We start from the raw sequence: 20,203 nt of genomic DNA, 5'->3' as shown, positions 1-20,203 counted from the left end.
GTCATCATTATGCTGGACTATTGGAGATTAACAACCCATGAAGTGTAAATTTTACATCATGCATTCATAGATGGAAATGTGTTATACATGTATTGCTGTATATTGTGCTTAAATGTGATGACATACAGAGATTGGATGTGGGGTTATTTCAGCTAGTAAACGTTAGTGAGTAGTTAGCATTGAGAGAGGTCTTAGGGTTTTTAGGTTCAGGTACTGCACATTCTATATAGTACATTTTCATGTGAGGATTTAGTATTGTATACTTATAAATTATTTTTACAAAAAGATGTTTTCAATAAATATGCATTTCTACTCTAAAAAATTGTGGTATTAAATACTATAAGTATATATAGGTGCTTTTTCCTTTTCCCCCTTCAGAAAGGGGTTTTTGTGGTATATATAGATATAGATATAGATATTTATTTATTTTATTTATTTATAGACTTTTCTTTGCCGACATTCGTGAGGCACATGATACCGGCTTACATTGAACTGAAAGGAGGAAAATACAATGAACAGAATAACATGTCATAGTTAAACGCAAATGGTGTAAGATATAAGCATCGTAAAAACATTCTGAGATTATATATAATAACATAAAAGAACTAAATAGCTATGGAGGAAAAAGGTAGAAAGAAAGAAAGAGAAACTTTGTACAAACTAAGAAAACTTTATCTTTAACAATGAGAAAGTGGTACAGGGGTTATGAAGTGCATATATATATATGTAATCCTTTCACCTCCATCCAGGGGTGGTCACTGGTTCTATAATGAGGCAGGGTGAGGCAGCTGCTTCAGACGGCAAATTTTGGAAGCAGCAAAAACAGCCCCCCCCCAACTCTTCTAGCAGCCATCTCACCCTGCCGCCAAAACAACAAAGGACCTGCAGGCCTCTGGTGGATAGTCCTGGGGGAATTCTGCACAGAATTCCCACCCTACGCAGCTTGGGTCTCCTCCATCGTTGCCATTTTCCTCACAGAAGCAGGCGGCCTCAGGGGCCCCGGCTCAGGGCGCAGCTCACCAAAATGGCGTACATCTCGATGCCAGCGTTGGCCAGAGCGAGAGAAGCGGCGGAGAGGGCGACTGCAAAGGTGTAGCAGCAGTCCTCCAGCACCAGCATCCACTTGGGGATCTGGGCGCGTGGATACCACTCCAAGCGGCAGCCGGCTCCAGGCTCTCCTGCAGGGGCCATGCTCAGTTCCTGCTCCAAGGCCACCCTGGTGCCGCTGCCGCACCAGGCCCCAAACCGCGCAAACAGCGCCCAGCGGACCTCGCATAAGAGCCATGCCCTGCGCAGCCCAAGCCCGTCCTGCCACTCGGCCTCCCAAGGACCACTTGCACCGCTCAGCACCCTGGTCCTGCCACCGCCCATCTCCACATAGGCCGAACCCTTAACTTGGCTCAGCAGTCCAGAGTGCTCATACAGCAGTCTGGGCTTTATCTGGGCCTGCTCTAGGGACTGCAATGGCTCGGGAGGAGCATAGAGCAGGGGCAGCAGGACTCCTCTGGGCCGCAGATCCGCCGGCTGTCCCCTGGCATCCTGTCCCCACAAGAAACAAACCAGGTGGCAGAGCAGAAGAGAGTAACCACTAGAACCAGCAAGTGAGACATGGGGAGAGCAACTTCCGGACACCATGCGTGGAAGTAGGTTAGGTGGCAGGCTCCTACTGGGTGCCAGAGAGAGGGAGCCTATGGGGGAAGGGGTGGACGTGGGCGGCAGAGGGGGGTAGGGGGCAGAGGGGGGGCCCCCATCTCATCCCTCTCCTCAGGCAGCAGATTACCTTGAGCCAACCCCGGTTCCATCTATATCTCGGATGACATGGCATTGACTCTACCACTTGGGTACACCGATCTGAATCCTAGGGTGAGTTCACCCTATAACTCATTGGTGAATAAAAGTGTTGAACATCTCTCTACTGACAGACAGGTCTGCTGTTTCTGCACCACCCTCAACCCCAACTAATCTCAGATAAAAGAACTGAGTTCAGGAATTTCGCATGGGTCTCCTGCATGGTTACACCCGGTGCTGGCTGAGGATTATTGGGTCTCTCCTCCTCTGTAACACCCTTTGCGCTCTTTGAGTGAGTGGATCCAGGCTTTCCTTGCCAATGTTTGGGGAGGAAAGCAGTAATTTCTGCTTCAAGCTTTCCTCGCACTGCCACACCCATTCTTCTCCAGCCTCTCCCTTTTTCTTTTTTTCCATACTGAAGCTGATGAAATTCCCGTTTGTCATACCATATTTAAATTTCAAGTTGCAATGCTGGCATGGGTTTTATATCTTTATAAAATATGTATATATGAAAATAAATATACAGAAGAAATAATATCTTGAAGCCTGAACTAACAATATCCTTGCTGCAGGTTTAAAAAATAAGAAATTCCGAAAGCAATTAATTTGTGGACCCTAGGGGTGACGTTTTCAAAGCCATATGTGTGAATAACACCCGGTTTTATGTGCATAAATGGCTTCTATGAAATAGCCTGGGGTCTCGGTGAGTGTAACCAAGACCCCAGGCTATTTTAATGCCCCATTTCGCCAATACTTTTATGCACAGTGGCGATAGGCATTCCGGGGATTGTGTTGGGACTTACATGCCATAGACAGTAATAATTTTAAAATGAGCACACACAAGTGAAGATATACTGAAATGTTTAATCCGTTTGCGCACTTGCGCCTGTATGTTGTAAAATACACATGTAAGCATGCGCCTAAGTTTAAGAGGTTACTCGAGCATAGCTAGAGCACGTGTGTCTTCAGTAGGACTTTGTCGGCTTTTACGCGCTTATGTCAGCGGATTTTAAAACATGCTCTCGCGCGAGGCACATTCCCAGTTTTCCAATGAGTTCACCAGTTTATCCAGTTAATGTCGTGGTCTTTCAGATCCCTCTGCATCCTGCATGCCACCCAGCTGACCCGGACCTCTCAGCCTGTCCTATAACCCCTAAAACTCAAGATCTATAGACTTGCTTCTCAGGAGCAGCATCAAAATTACGCGGATATCTAGCATATCCCCTGCCCAGGAACACTCATGCCCCACCCCTTTCCCGCCCTCTTATTTCTCACGTGCACACGGGTACATATGCGCGTATTTTGCGGCTTTTTAAAAATCCACATTGCTCGCAAGCGGCCTGATACTGTTTTATTTTCTAAAGTATGCACATAAATTCGTCTGCACAAGATGCAACCTGCGAAGAGTGGATAGAACTTTGTGCAGGTATTTTGTGCATGGTGATGGGCACTCTCCTAAGCATTTCCAAAGGAAACTTATGTGCATAAGCTTACTTTGAAAATGTATGATAAATTCTGCATGTAAAAGTTAAAAAATTACCCTTATAGAGGCCTACACAATAAAATTTAGCATGCTCAGTAAGGGCCCTTCGTGTGCGCTTAAAATAGCATACAATAAGGCTTTTATCATACATGTGAAAATAGTCCGAAGAGACCTTAGGGCCATGTACTAAAATTAGTGTCTGCACCCTTATAAATCAAGGAAAATCACATTTAAATGAAACTGTAACTTATATATGGTAAATAGCAAGGTATGCTCTTCTCCAACCGCTGTTTTCCATGGAATTGTTAATACCAAAAATTGAACATCTGCCTATACCAAAAATTGAACATCTGCCTTACACCAGGTGTTAAATGTTTAGCATGCACGCTGCCTCTGGAAATGGCCCCCATGCTAACTCACTCAAAGTGAAAGGTCTGGTTAGCGGGGGGGGGGGGGGGGGGGGCATTTCTTCCAACCCTCCCAATCAAAACTGGAGATTCCTCTCTTGCACCAATACACACACCCACACACATATACACACCCTCACAGCGCTGTCATGATGCCCCCTCCCACGACATCATCATGACACCTCTGGATCATCATGAACCATCCTTCCTCTCCGGGGAAGATCGAGACCTTTTTCTAGTCCATCAAATACCTGGTTTCTCCCCCAGAGCACTCAGACCCTCCCTCATAGTTATCCCCCCAGTGGTGGAATTTCCGGAACCCCCTCCCTTCCTTCTCTCCGGCATCAATCAATTTTGGTAAGTCAGTTTAATGTATGTCTAATTTATGTTTTGTTATTCAATGTGATTTTGTTTATATGTTTGTATTGTACACTGCCTTGATTTTAAACAAAGAAAGGTGATTTATCAAATAAAATTAACTAACTAAGCCATCTTAGTGGCACTGCTGTACACACTGAATGATGCTGCAACTGTGTTTTGTTTTGTTTTTAATAGATTGTATTTCTGTGCTATATGTATATATTTGTAGAGCTATGTGTAGGCAACTCTGGTCCAGGAGTGCCATAATAAGGCCTGGTTTTCAGGATATTCACAATGAATATGCATGAGGTATATTTGCATGCACTGCCTTCATTGTTCCCAAATCTATCTCATGCATATTCATTGTGGATTTCCTGAAAAACTGGCCTGTTTGTGGCACTCGAGGACCAGTTTCCTACCCCTGCGCATGTGTTCTTTCTCTCACTCTCTCTCTCTCTCTCTCTCTCTCCCGCTCTCTCTATGTTAATCTATAAAGTCTAAATACCTTACTGTATATTGTGGGCCATTCTGCTATGCTTGAATGGGAATACATTTTAATATGGGTTGTTTAGCTTCCTGTATTTCTGCATAATGTAGACAGATATAAATACAGAAATAACTCTTCCCTTCCTTGCTTCATTAGGTGGGAAAGGTTTCATGTTCACGGTGAACGACATCAAGGCTGGAGTTGTTTGCTACCATCATGACGACAGCGATAGTATGAAGGATTTTGTGGTTTTCAGGATTTTTGATGGTCGCCACAGCATCCGGCACAAGTTTCCTATCAACATCCTGCCTAAGGATGACAGTGCCCCCATCCTCATCACCAACGTTGTTATTGAGCTCTGTGAAGGGCAGACCATCCTGATACAAGCCTCCATGCTGCAGGCCTCTGACATGGATTCCAGCGATGACTACATATACTTCAACATTACCAGGCCTTCCCAAGCAGGAGAAATAGTTAAGAAGCCGGGACCAGATGTTGTAGGTAAGGCTGTCCTCATCTTCCACAAATGCATTTTGTTCTCCTCCCTCTAAAAACTACAGTAGCTTCAAACTAGAAACTGTTATAAGTTATCTGTACTTTAAATGCAATGTGCAGCTCTGCCTCAATCTTTAAATGAGTAAAGTACAAGAGTTCTTGTCCAGGGTCACTTTTAGCACTTAAAAGGATCTAGATACATTTCTGTGGCTAGGCCCCCTTTTAATTGTTTCCATATTGACCGTCACCCTCTCTCATCTCCTCAAATCCAGCACTCTGCTCCTCCCTACCCCTTTCTTAATCTGATGCCTCCAGCCCAGTGCTGCAGCTTTCTTCCTCTGCGCCAGCTGACAAGAGAACAGCCTCATGCGGCTTTCTTCTTGTGCTGGCCAAGCACAGCTCCACCTTTTCCTCGCCCATACAGGCTGTCTTCTTCTGGCCTGTTTGGGCTTATGCAATGAGATAAATTGGCCTGCAGTGGAGGCAGTGCATGCAATTCTATCTCATGCACATTCGTTGCTGATATCCTGAAAACCTGACTGGCTGGGGAATCCCAGGACAGATTTGGGAACCACTATCCCAGGTGAAAATTCAGCCTTGCACCTCACACCCCTGATTAACTTTTCAGGCCCACAGGCACGGCCGCTCTGAGATTTTGATAAACTAACAATCGTGACCCTACCAACAACTCTCCTAGAACAATCCTGTAAAAGCACATAATTAGGAGTATGCATTTGTTTATAAACAAAATTAGAAATGAGCTGAAATATTTACACTTTGATTTCTTTAAAAATGAAATGAATCCCCCCCAAAAAAATATATTTGAGAAAGTAAATGATAAAAACCCCTAAAAGACCTGACGTTCACCCCTCTACCTCCAGAGTCCAGACCATGTTTGTTTAATGCTTCTACAAAGATCTCCAATGTAGAAAAGAGGAGGAATGATCTTCAGTTGCTCCTGCCCTGCCAACTCCTGGTTCAAAAATAGTACCAACCGGGCTTGAGGCCAACACTGATGCTGTTTTCTTGCATGGCCGTAGGCTGTACAGCTGTACAACAACATGGTGCAGAGCTGGCTGATACCACCTTCAGTTGAGGAACCACTGGGGCAGAAGTGACTCCTGGCCCTTTCTACATCAGAAACCTATACAGAAGGGGTAAACATGGTTTTTGGGGGGGGTTCAAGAGTGGCCATTTTTTTTTGTTTTTAATTGAATGTTTATTTTGGCTCAGCAAATGAAACAAACTGAAAAAAATAGTAAATGAACTGAAATTCAAATAAAGCCTCATCCCAAACAAATGTGTTTCCTTGTACATCCTTGCCATTTTGAATACTGGCAGCTGATAGCCTTTGCCCTCACTATGTCACAGGGGCCAACCGTCGGTCCCTGTGACATACTTACTGTTAGGGTGGTAAATCTTTCCCCCTTCCTGGAACACTTTGGAGACTGTCCATTTCCTTAGTGGTTCAGTTTAGCCAATTAATGCAACTAGATAACTAAATCTGGCTGCTCAGCATTAAAGAGCAGATACATTTCAAATGCTGCAAGCCTGCTAACTCTGAGGCCATGTTAATGGCTTGGCACGTGCATCTGTATAGAGCGTGCTCAGTTTTGATAGCAGAACTCCCATGCAAATATGTCCAACACCAAAATTGTGCACATACTTTTTCTACAGACTTTTTTGCAAAAGCTTTTACTTATACTTCATCGAAGTGACTTTTTATTTATGTATTTATGTATTTATTTATTTATTTATTTGCAAAATTGCACTTGAAAAACATTTTTTGCACACAGTTTAATTATGTGGCCATAAAATGAGTTGCTTTGCATAAATTTCCATTGCAGCTCCTTATTAAATATGAATTTGCATGAACCTGCACTAAAAGAAAAGTACACAGGAAAAATAGCTACTGTGTTTGTGAAGCAAAAGTTAACATCCATGAGAAAATTGTGCATATGGAATTTCACAAACTCACAGGTGTGCACAATTTGCCTTTTATACCAACATATGTGCATTTCTTGAAGTTGTTTGCACTGTAGTATTTTGGGTGTTTACTAGCTAGCCCACTTTGGAAATCCACTTCTTAATGACTAAATAAATCATTTTTAAAATTGGTTTTGTTTTGCAATAGGTTATCCTGTCACTGGCTTCCTACAGAGAGACCTTTTCAATGGGATTATTCACTATCACCACCTTGGGGGAGAAGTATTTGAAGATTCATTTGAGTTTATTTTGTCTGACAGCCATGATCCTCCTAATCTCTCGGAACCACAGGTACTGCATTGCACTGGAAATATTTTTCTAGTGGTCTTACTTAACAAGTAGTAAAAGTATAGAGGCACGATTTCATGACTGCTTTGCAAGACAGATTCCTAGAAGGGAATGGCGGGGTGCTTGCTTTGCATATTTGTCTACTCCTCACATTCTTTGAGAATTCACTTGAGAAATTTATTATCAATTCATTTTCCAACTTGATTCTGTTATTATTGGATGAAAGAATCTTGATAATGCAATAACTAGGCCTCATAACTAGAACATCGGAACTTGATCTGAACAAAGGTTAATTACTTAGACTGAGGTCCATATTCAGTCACTCGCCAGATTGCAACATCAGCCGGATAAAGTTATTCGACTTACTTTGGAGGTATATTCAATAGTGACACCGCACTATTGAATATAGCCAGCTATCTTAAAGTTAGCCCAATAACTTTATTTGGCTAACTGTAGGACAGTTCTAAGGCATGATCAGACTTACTGGGTCATTTATCAAAATGTGCTAAGGCGTTTTTGCATGCGTTCCGGGCTTATCGCATGCAAAAACGTCTTTAATGCATGCGATAGTGCCATAGAGGTAGATCTTCAAAACATACGCACGCACGTATTTTTGTTCGTGCCACCGGCGCGAACAAAAGTACACCAGATTTTATAAGATACGCACATAGCCGAGCCGGGCAGCCTGCCTCCGTTTCCTACGCGTCCCCCCACCTTCCCCTCCCTTCCCCTTTCTACCCCATCCTCCAGCCCTACCTAAATCCCCCCCTTACCTTTGTTGGGCAAGTTACGCCTGCTTGAAGCAGGCGTAACTTCCGCGCGCCGCCCCGGCATCCCTGTGAGCTAATAAAAGCAGCTCTCTCCTTTAGAGAGCCGGGCAGTGCAGTTTGGTTTTTTGGAGTTAGGAGTCAGGAGATTCTGCCTCAGTTGTTTCTGGCCTACTCCTGGATTCAGGCACCACTAGCCTCCAGTTTAGAGAGAAGGTCAGGAAGCTGCCTTTCCAGACTGGTTTTATTAGTCTTCTGGGTTGTTTTGAGGGATTTTCTTTTTGGTTGTAAGAAGCTTTGCGAGACCCCTGGTTTTTTGCCTGGAGAAAGATTGCGGGGAAATCTCTATCTGGGAGGGCCAGGATAAGGAAGATCTGCCCCTTTGCAACCTCATCAAGAACCAGGAGCTGACCAATGGCACTGGTAGCCCCTGTGACAAAGGCTATCGGCGCCATGATGAAACTAGCACCGAGGGTCTGAGTGAGTTCCCGGACCCCACCGCTGGACCACCAGGGAGTTTTGGTGAGTCTTGGGGGGGTCAGGAGGGTGGGGGGGGGGGTTTAAATTTTATTTAGGCCGAATTAAACAGAAATCTGTTTAATACGTGGGGAGTCGCGATGCGTTTCGCCTCCCCACGTATTTAACAAATAGCAAAAAATAAGTTGTGGATTTCAAATACGTGGAAAATGGATGCACATCCCTAACAAACAGGATGGAGTTGGTCCAGAGTCTGGCTACTAAAATAATCAATGGTTTTCATTCTAAATTTAAAGATCCGAACATGTGTACCCTACAGGAAAATTGAGAAAGGGGAAATATGACAGAGACATTTAAATACCTCGAAAGTTACATGTGCAGGAGGCAAAGTTCTTTCAACAGAAAGGAGGCTCTTCAATGGGAGGGAGGAGTCATGGGATGAGGATAAAAAGAGGTAGACTCAGGAGTAATCTAAAGAAATATTTCTTTATAGAGAGCATAGTGGATGCTTGGAACAGCCTGCCTGTGGAGATGATGAAGACTAGAACAGTATCTGAAGTCAAGAATGCGTGGGGATAAGCACAGAGGATCTCTGAGGGAGTGATAGGGATTGTAAAGTTGACTTAGTTGGCGTGGATGGACAGACTAAATAGGCCATACAGCCTTTTTCTGCCATCACATTTCTATAAATTTATGATTAATTTATATTGTATTTTGTTATAATATTTTAATATTTTTTATTTCAAGATTAATTTATAATATATTTATTTATAATGCTTTCATTATTGTCGATAATTGATAATGGTTTTCAAGTGATTATTATGATATTTTACTGATTGCATTTATTGTACCACACTTTGGATACAATTTGTGGAAAAGTAGGTAAGAAATTGATTTAACTACATTAAATTCCAAAACAACTCTTTTTACCTCCAAGTCTTGTAGCCTGCTGTCCCATTACAGGAAATTAGGGTGGTAGAGAGCAAATGCACATCTCTCTCCAAGTGTCCTAACCCCTTCCTCTGCTTAATGTTAGTAATCCTACGAGGCTTACCTTGAGTATTTGGCACCTGGGGTAGATAATTCTTTGGCACCCGCCCCTCCCCCTCCATATATAATTTTAAAATTTCCTAAACATCAATAAAATATTTCAAAACAGCAGACACATCAAATAACACCCAGTAATTAAAACTAATAAGGAGACACATACAATTTCTCTGTACCTCTCACATACAGACATGCTTCCTCCATCTTTCTCCCTCACACACGCACACTCACACACACATGCTTCCTCTGTATCTCTCTCACACACACATACACACACACATGCAGACAAAAATTGACCTGGAAGCCACAAGCCAGATTCTGTATGCAGTGCAACAATGGAAAAGCAGAAAATCACTATTCCTCAAAACAATACAATCCAAACAGCTGATGAATAGAATTTTATTCAATAATTAGCATTTCCAAACAGCTGATGAATAGAATTTTATTCAATAATTAGAAGCTCCTGTACAAATTTTTTAACATTTCTTAAACATCGATAAAATATTTCAAAATAGCAGACATCAAATAACACCCAGTAATTAAAACTAATTAGGATTTTAAAAATCCCCCACTCTCCAAACCTGTCACCCTGAGATTGTCATGAACTGGGGGTACACACACACAGAGACACAAACAAAATATGCTCCCTCTGTTTCTCACACACATACATGCTTTGGTGAGAGAGAGGGGGGGATCTTGAGTGTGTGTGTGTGTGTGTGTGTTTGTGTGAAAGAGACAGACACACACGTTTCCTTCATCTCTCTCTCACACATAAGTGCTTCCTCTTATCTCTCACACAGGATTCCTGTTTCACCCACACGCACACACACACACACACATGCTTCCTCTCTCTCACCCCCCCCCCTGCACAGAGTCACCCTCTCACACATAGGCATGCACAGGTTCACAGATACACACTCTCTCTTCTATACACTCACCATCTAGTACACACACAGTCACCCTCTGATACACACACACACACACTCCCTCTCATATACACACACACCCCCTCATATACACCCTTATACACACACAGTCACCCTCATATACACACACCCACACATCCACTGTCATACACACAAACACCTAAACACCCTCACACATACACACCTCATACACACACACACACAAACACATACCCACACACCCCCCCCCCCACCCTCATACACTGGCACTTACTTTCACAGGGCATCTCTCTCTTCTTCGGCTGCCAATGGCACCGCAGAGCCTACTTTTCTGCCGCTGGCACTGGGAGCGCAGGCGGCAACATTGGGTCTGTTCATCTGCCGCCAGCTCCCGGAGTGCTGGTGGCAATGCTGAACCTGTTCTTTCCCTCCGCTGGCTCCAGGAAATGTCAGGGGCGCTGCTGGCCTCTGCCACTGCAGGTCCTTGCTTTTGCTGGCGGAGTTTCCCCTGCCGCATCACTGTTCCGCGCCGCAGCAGGACCTTCCTGCCGGCAGCAATGACACCCCTTCCCCTGTTGCCACCCGGGGCAGACCGCCCCCCTTGCTCCCCCTTTAGCACTCCTCTGCCTACAATCCCTCTCCTTCTCACACAGAACGTACTACCTCATTGAGAAATGGCTTAGCCTTGAAAGCATTTCCAGAGTCAAGCCTCTGCATGCTTCTCCCATCTTTTGCTTTCATTTTATTTTCCAAGTGGATTCTAGTGGTCTTATCTCAAAAGAAACATTTGAATGCTATTGACAGATTGCACTGGGAAGGGAGAAATCTTGGATATTATTGAACTATACCTGGACAAAATGGCTTGGCTGAAAATTTCTCTTTTCTGCCTAGCTAAGAGTATGTCCCAGTATTCACAGTGCATATATTATTAACCGGGTAAAAAGTGGGGTAGGATGCATTTAGGCCAAGGGAGTAAAACAGTGCTCATACAAGCTTTTTTCAAATGCAGGTACACTGTTTTACCCCCAACATAGCCATCTGCACATGTAGGAGGTGCAGCATAGCCAGGCTGGGCTAGCATGTGCACTTTGTGACTGCTAATGTCTGAAGAGGAGGAAAGATTATTTGCTGTAAGGCACCCATGCTAAAAGTGCCCATCTACATTGCAAACAGCACAGGCTGTTCAAAACTGGCCCTTCAATAGCTCCTCGTTCACTAATGCTGCTTAATTATAAAGCTGCAAGTGAGTGAATCACTGTCTTCAAATTTATGAGCAGTGTGTTCTACAGTTCAAAGACAACAAACTCGAATTTGTTCTTTCTTAGACTGTGATTTTGCACATCACTCCAGTTGATGATCAGCTTCCAAAGGAGGCCACAGGAACTCTCCGGCACCTGGTGGTGAAGGAAACAGAAATTGTTCATCTAACTAAGAAGCAGCTACATTTCATTGACATGGAGTCACCCGAGAAGGAACTCGTCTATACAATAAGCACGCCACCTTTTTTCACTTCCATTTACGGGTATGTAACTAACTAGGGATGTGCTGTCACTTTAAAATGACAGACCCTAAGTCACTTTGTTTTGCTTGGCATTCAGAATGATGGAAAAAGTAACATGTTATTATGACATTTCATACCAAAGCTGCTTCATTTTCAGTTCTTCAAGCTGTCTTGGTTTCTTTTCTTTTTTTTTTTTATAATTTTAGCTGAGTCAGTCCTAGGTAAAGGAGGAAGTAGCCAGGACCAATCATTAGCAATCATAGCTTGCACCTGCCAATCATAGCTTGCCTTTTTTTTTAAACCTGAGACACAGAGGGGTACACTGACACAGAAGTTGATATATTCACCTTCAAAAATTTTTTACAAATGGGGCTTTGCATGCAAAGATATGCAAATTGTAGAGTTTTGCATGTTTTTACACAATAAGCCCTACTTGTGAAATTTGTCACCAGTTTTCCTCTTCATAAATAGTAACATTTTGTCAGGGTCTGATTAAACAAAGGCACTATTAACTTGCTTCACCAGTAGTTTTAATGAACAAAACGTAAAACAAACATTACCTGCGTCTCCTGACTTACAATAATGCAGGAGAATAAACCAAATAGCGAAACAGCTTGTTAGCATTCAGCAAAGTCTTTTTCAAACCCAGCCCTAAGGATTAAGAAAAATGTTGTTCCAGCAGAGAACTCTCTGCTGGCTAGAGTTTAAAACAGGTGTATTTCAAGGGCGGATCTACTTTTGGGCCAATGAGCTTCTGGCTGGCCCAGGCCCAGCCCAACCCATAATACCTGAGAAACAGCAGCACTACTGCTTCCCTACCTTTCCACCATAAGCATGGCTCATCTGAGAAGGTTTCAGATGACTACTCCCAGACTCTGCTGGTAAAGCCCTGCAGGTCCATACAAATTTCACACATAAGAATTGTCATACTAGGTCAAACTTAGGGTCCATCACCATGTGCAAAGTTTTATTCAAATTCAGAATTATTGAGCTACTGTGATGCAAGTGTTGCGTGCCCCGTCCGCGTCCGGCCCGCACACGGACCTGCTCACCCCTCTGGCTCCTCTGCAGGTCCCGGGTCGGCCTCCCCAGTGGCAGCTGCGAGCTCCTCCAGGCCTCGGTGTCCCGTGGCGGCGGTCACCGGGCCTTCCACTGTGCACCAGGCCTCACGCCGGAGTTCGGCATCTTCTGTGGCATTGGCCATACTCCTACGCACACGTGCGCGGACCGCCCGGCCTTTTGTAGGGCCAGGGGCGGGTCCTAGCTCTGCGGTGCATCCTGATTGAAGGAACTACTTAAGGAAGTCACTGTCTGCACTTCCTTGCCTTGGCAATCTGGTCGGCATTGTATTGTGTGCTAGATTGTCACTGAATTCTAAGCCTTGTTCCAGTCTCATTCCAGCCTTATTCCAGGATCCTACTGTTCCAGCATTGTTCCTGCATTCTACTGTTCCAGCGTCCCTCTGTTCCTGCGTCTGTCCGTCCGTCTCCCAGGTAGTACCATCGGACTGTCTCTCTGGAACTGACCTCAGCCTGTTCCTTTACCTCTCTGTCTGCTGCCTGCCTTGTGACCTCGTCTGACCCCCGGAACCAGACCTCTGCCTCGTTGACTACTCCTCGGACTGACTTGGATTCTGACCTCTGCCTGATTGACCACGCCTCCTCATTCTGGCTCTCTCCCTTGCCTTGCATCACCTACGCTGTTCTGGTCTTCCTTGCTTCATCAGACCTACAGCCTCGAGTCCGACCACGCTCCCCTGTTGTCTGTGGGCATGCCTGTCTACTACCTCTCCAGGAGACCCTGTGAGGCTCACCTAAGTCTAAGCAGCCTGGGTCCCTATGGGCTCCTCCCGGGGGGACCTCTGGCTTCCAGTGGTGAAGCTCATCCTAACCTCTGTTTCTTCCAGTGCTCTGCCCCCTGGGGGCAGGTGCTTCCTGGTCCCTACCAGAGAGCCATTCTCCACTGCTCCAGGTCAAGGGTCCACCCCCGAGCACAACAGGTTGCTAAGGCCATGGACTCGGTGGAGTCTCCCGCCTTCAGGGCCCTACCGGTTTTGGCTGCCACAGTCAAAGAACATCACCAAGCTTTGGAAATCTAGCCTCTTCAGTGGAAGAGCTTCGTTCCCAACTGTGAGATACCGCTCTGGCCAATCCCATGGGTCTATCGGCCTTTATGCTACCCAAAGCATCATTGGCACTCCCTGCACCCCCTCGATACAATGGGGACCCACGCTCCTGTCGTGGTTTCCTCAATCAGTGGTTTATGCAATTTGCACTGCATCCCTCCTTGTTCCTGAAGGAAACCACTAAAGTGATCTTCATCCTCTCCCCCCTGGAAGGGAAGGCTCTTTCATGGGCCTCTCCCTTATGGGAATGTTCTGATCCCTTGCTTTCCATGTTATCCAAGTTTGTTGCTCTCTTTAGCAGACCTTCGGAGACCCAGGCCGCCAAGCTGTAGCCAGCCATAATCTACTCCACCTCCGTCAAGGGTCATGGACGGTGGAGTTCAGGACCCTGGCTACTGAGCTTGGGTGGTAAGAAGATTGTCTTCAATCCATCTTCCTAGATGGACTCTCCAATGCTCTCAAAGATGAACTCTCCATCCGTGAGACTCCCACGTTTCTAGAGGAACTGATTTCCCTCACCAGGAAGATCGACCATCATCTCTGGCAAAGGCACCTAAAAGTAAAGGCCTCCCGCTCTCCTACACTGTGCCCCACGCAAGTCCTAAGCCCTCCAGCCAAGACTCCAGCACCACCGCCCTCTTCCGAGGTGGAACCTATGGAGGTGAACCATGGGCGACTGTCTCCGACCGAACATCTCCGTCGGAGGAAGGAGGGTCTTTGCCTTTACTTTGGCACTTCCGGCCATACTCGGCAGTTCTGTTCGGTCCGTCTGGAAAACTGCAATGCCTGAGCCCGGTGATGGTCCCGAGCTTAGGTGCTACTGTCACCGGCCCCCAACTCCTGCTTCCCATCTCTCTGGGCATCGAGTCCCACTCCTTTGCCACCATTGCTCTTGTCGATACCAGAGTAAGTGGCAGCTTCATCATGGATAACATTGTCAAGCTTCTGAACATTCCTCTTCAGCCATTAGATGTGAGTCTCCGCATCACCTCCAGGACTCATCACCCACCAAACAGTGGCTGTCTTACTGTGGGCATTCTCCATGAAGAGGAGATGTCCTTCTATGTAGTAAAATGATCGACACATCCAGTTATCCTGGGGCTGCCCTGGCTCCAGGCCCACGAACCCCAGTTCAATTGGCATTCTCTGCAGTTGGTGCAGTGGGGCTCCAAATGCCAGAAGACATGTCTATGTCAAGTATCTGCAGTTGTCCCTGTTCTGAAGTCTACCACTCTATCTGGGTTGCCTACTCAGTATGCTGACTTCAAAGATGTCTTCTCGAAGCAGAAAGCGGATACCTTGCCCCCGTTATGCAAGTTCAATTGTCCCATAGAACTTCTGCCGGGCACAACGCCTCCCAAAGGCAGAACTTATCCACTGTCTCACCCAGAAACCCTAGCCATGTCTGAGTATATCAAAGAGAACCTAGAAAAAGGGTTCATTTGTCCCTCTGATTCTCCTGCTGGCGCAGGATTTTTCTTCGTTAAGAAAAAGGACGGCGGGTTACACCCTTGTATTAACTACACAGGGCTCAACGCCATAACCCGCAAAGACTGATACCCCCTGCCCCTTATCAGTGAGCTGTTTGACCACCTTCAAGGAGCATGGATCTTCACCAAGTTGGATCTGAGGGGTGCATACAATTTGGTATGCATCCGACCTGAAGATATCTGGAAAACCACATTCAACATGAGGGATGGTCACTATGAATATACTGTGATGCCCTTTGGGTTATGCAATGCCCCAGCGTTCTTTCAACGTCTCATGAATAAAATATTCGAGACCTCTTGTACTCCTTCGTAGTCATATATCTTGACGACATCCTGATCTTTTCTAAAGACCTTGAATCCCATTGAGATCATATTCAGATCGTCCTCCAACACCTAAGATAAAACCATCTTTATGCCAAGTTAGAAAAGTGCCTCTTCGATCAAAATTGCTTACCCTTCCTAGGGTACATCATATCTGATCAAGGTTTCTCCATGGACCCAGATAAAGTCCAAGGGATCCAAGACTGGCCCCAGCCAGTAGGCCTACGGGCCTTACAATGTTTCCTTGGCTTTACCAATTATTACCGGAGCTTCATTGCCAATTATTCTACCCTAGCTGCTCCTCTCACCACCATGACCAAGAAAGGGGCTAACACTCGTGTGTGGACTCGCAAAGCACAAGCCGCCTTTCAGACACTCAAAGAAGCATTCTGCTCTGGCCCTTGTCTTCAGCACCCAGACCCAAGATGCCCATTCATTGTCGAAGTTGACGCCTCTGCAATTGGAGCAGGAGTTGTCTTAAGTCAATTTTCTCCCAAGGGTAAATTGATACCTTGCTCATTCTACTCACACAAGTTCTCACCAACAGAGCAACGTTACACCGTGGGTGATCGAGAACTTCTTGCCGTCAAGTTGGCACTCCAAGAGTGGCGCCCCTGGTTGGAAGGGTCGCAACACAAGTTCACCATTTTCACCGACCATAAGAATCTTGAGCAATTTAAAGAAGCTTAACTCTTGAACTCTCGACAAGCCCGATGGGCGCTCTTCTTTGAACGGTTCAACTTCATTCAAGGTTACCGCCAAGCTTCCAAGAACCTTTGTGCCGATGCACTATCCAGATCCTTTGAACCTGAAGATATCCCTGACGTTCCTAGATACATCATATACCCTGCCTGTGACCACTACAGTTCCAGCTGGGAAAACCATCGTTCCACGTAGATTACGTGAATGAGTTCTGAAATGGGCTCATGATTCCAAGTTGGCAGGACACCCGGGTTGTGCCAGGACCTTAGAGATGTTACGAAGATATTATTGGTGACCCAACTTGGCGCAAGGCTCTCGTAACTATGTAGATTAATGTCCTGTCTGTGCCCAACAGAAGCCACCTACCGGTTGGCCTTGGGGCCTACTCCAACTACTTCCAGCACCTACTGAGCCATGGTATATCATTTCAACAGACTTTATTACAGACCTGCCTCCGTCCCAGAACAATACCCTAATATGGGTCATCATCGACCATTTTTCAAAGATGTGTCACTTTATTCCTTTGCCGGGCCTTCCTTCAGCCCCAGAATTAGCCAAGTTTCTGAAGCACATTTTCCGTCTCCATGGACTCCCAAAAGAAATTATATCTGACCAAGGACCATAGTTTGCCGCCAGGTACTGGCGATCCCTATGCCTTGAGTTTCCCCATTGCCTTGAGTTTCACGTCGGCCTACCACCCGCAGGCCAATGGTCAAGCTGAAAGGACCAACCGAACTTTAAAAACATTCCTCCTTTCCTACGTGAATGATCAGCAGGACAACTGGTCTGATCTACTACCCTGAGCTGAACTGTCGCACAATACCCACGTCGCTACTGCTATTGATGTATCTCCTTCCTCCGTGGAGTTCGGACGACAACCTCGGCTGCCACTTCCAGTTCCTCTGACTGTTCCTTCTCCAGCTGCACAGTCCATGGCCCACACCATTTGTCAGGTGTGGAACCAAGTCAAACAATGCCTTACCCACGCCGCTGAACATTCCAAGCGTACTTCCGATGCCCATAGACGTCCTGCTCCACTCTTCCGTCCTGGCCAGAAGGTGTGGCTGAGTGCCCGACATATAAGATTGAGACTTACCTAGCATCCCATTGGCTCCCAAATACATTGGCCCATTTCCAGTGATCCGAAGAGTGGGAGCAGTATCGTATCAGCTCCAACTGCCGCGTGCCATGGGCATCCATAACACGTTCCATGTTTCCCTGCTGAAGCCCTTGGTCCTCTCCTGGCCCTCACATAGAGTGCCCTCTCCTCCATGGGTCTCTACAAAACCCAACACATCTCTTCAGGTAAGAGAGGTCCTCAACTTCCGTCAGCGTCAAGGGAGATGGGAGTACCTCCTAGAGGTCTGGAGAATGTGTGCAAGAAGGAGACTTTCTTCCTGAGTTTGGTACTGGCAGAGCTGGCAGTGGTCCGGGAAGGAGACTTGCTTCTGGCTCTGGTACTTGCCAGGCTGTCTGGGGCTTGTTCTCACCCCTCACCATCTCAGACTCCGTGGCACTCTCCATACCTGAGCAGGGTGTCTCCTCTCTCCGGTTTCCTGTCCTGATCTCCTGGCCACACCTAGTCTTCTCCCCCCTGGATAGCAGGGGATGCTGGTCTGCTTCAGACTCCCCTTTAGCTTCTCTTTCAGGGGTCCCTTCTCTGGTTTCAGAGTTGCTTTTCTGGTTTTAGTTTTCTGGTTTTGCTTCCTCCTCCTTATTTGCCCTCTTGTCTTATGCTTTTCAGCTGATAAATATGCATAAGCTCCTGCATAATCATGTGATGGGTGGAGGGTCTTTGTTGCATTGCAGGTCTTTTCTCCCTCCCCATTTCCTCGGGGGGGGGGGAGGGGCAGTCCTGCCATGTTGTAGGTCTTTTTCCCCTTCCCCATTGCTTTGTGGAGAGTACTGCCATGGCTGTATGCCAGAGTCAGTGTTTCTCTCCATCTCAGACTGCCCCCCTTCTTCCAAGGGTGGGGATCTCTCTGACCTCTGGACTCCCTTAGTCGGTCCATGACTCCTGCTTATGAGCTTAGCTGCTGTATTATCTCTCTGCCTTGGTTTTTATTTATACAGGAGCATACAACAGGCAGACCTTGATAAAGTATACTTCAGTGTAAAGTTTTCAATTGGGCAAGATATCTTCTTTTTCCACTGAGACAGAGTTTTGGCCTGTCAGTACTTTGGTCTGCATATTTCTTGGCTTTTATATTCATCTTTGGTGCTGTCAGTGGTAAAACATGGGACATCTCCCTACACCCTCCTCCTTCAGCATGGATTCCTTTACCTTAGAAACCCTGAAGATTGCCACCGTCCAAACTGTGCTGTATTTGGTTTCAGGCAGGCTGTAGGTGCCAGTCCACTGGTCTCCCTGTAGCTTGGTAGCCCAGGGAAATTGCCCTGCTTACTCTTTTCTATCACCAGCCCTGGTTATAAGCAAAGAATAGCATGTGCATCATTTCCTTCATTAGTGTTAATGGAAATGAAACAAAAAACATAAACAATAAGAAAACAACATAATAGCATAAAGCTCAAACAATGTAATAGCACAACTAATTTGTTTCGTGCATATTCCTATAACTAATATAATAGTTTTTCTTATGTGCACTGTGGGGCGGATTTTCAGAGCCCTGCTCGCGTAAATCCGCCCAAAACCGGGCGGATTTACGCGAGCAGGGCCCTGCGCGCCGGGAAGCCTATTTTACATAGGCCTCCCGGCGCGCGCAGAGCCCCGGGACTCGCGTAAGTCCCGGGGTTCTCGGAGGGGGGCGTGTCGGGGGGGCGGGCCCGGTCGTCGCGGCGTTCCGGGGGCGTGTCGGCAGCGTTTTGGGGGCGGGTACGGGGGCATGGCTACGGCCCGGGGGCGTGGCCGCGCCTTCCGTACCCGCCCCCAGGTCGCGGCCCGGCGCGCAGCAGGCCCGCTGGCGCGCGGGGATTTACGTCTCCCTCCGGGAGGCGTAAATCCCCCGACAAAGGTAAGGGGGGGGTGTAGACAGGGCCGGGTGGGTGGGTTAGGTAGGGGAAGGGAGGGTAAGGTGAGGGGAGGGCAAAGGAAAGTTCCCTCCGAGGCTGCTCCGATTTCGGAGCGGCCTTGGAGGGAACGGGGGGAGGCAGCGCGGCTCGGCGCGCGCAGGCTATACAAAATCGATAGCCTTGCGCGCGCCGATCCAGGATTTTAGTGGATACGCGCGGCTCCGCGCGTATCTACTAAAATCCAGCGTACTTTTGCTTGAGTCTGATGCGCAAGCAAAAGTAGGCTGTTCGCGCGCCTCTTAAAATCTACCCCTATGTATATTACAAGGAAAATAGTGCCCTGATTTGTCTAAACAACATACTATGTAGTTAGATCTTTTTTATTCTGTTTTGTTTATTCAAATATCTGATGATTGAATGTAGAACTGGGGGTCTTGAAGTCCATTTATTTATTTATTTTACAAATTTGTGGTCCGTTAATCCACAGACCTTAGCTGGTAACAAGAATTACATACATAATAAAAAGACAATAATTTACAAGCAGTACAAATCTAATATAATGCCTAGACTAAACAAAAATTAAACAGATTAAAAGCTTAAACAT

The 20,203-nt window shown here is 46.2% G+C and overlaps 1 protein-coding gene across 2 annotated transcripts in view; it reads left to right on the top strand.

The window, feature by feature from the left end:
* Positions 1 to 20,203, top strand: part of FREM1 (FRAS1 related extracellular matrix 1) — a 303,886-nt gene that overhangs the window by 56,001 nt on the left and 227,682 nt on the right. For both annotated transcript variants that reach the window (XM_029605792.1, XM_029605799.1), the window contains exons 8-10: positions 4,682 to 5,026; positions 7,155 to 7,297; positions 11,816 to 12,012. In XM_029605792.1, the coding sequence (XP_029461652.1) occupies positions 4,682 to 5,026; positions 7,155 to 7,297; positions 11,816 to 12,012 (685 nt within the window). The remainder of the gene's footprint in view (positions 1 to 4,681; positions 5,027 to 7,154; positions 7,298 to 11,815; positions 12,013 to 20,203) is intronic.

Source organism: Rhinatrema bivittatum, chromosome 1 (assembly GCF_901001135.1).
Source record: "Rhinatrema bivittatum chromosome 1, aRhiBiv1.1, whole genome shotgun sequence".
Lineage (NCBI taxonomy): Eukaryota > Metazoa > Chordata > Amphibia > Gymnophiona > Rhinatrematidae > Rhinatrema > Rhinatrema bivittatum.
The sequence above is the reverse complement of the archived record's forward strand: the minus strand, read 5'-3'. Positions and strand labels throughout refer to the sequence as shown.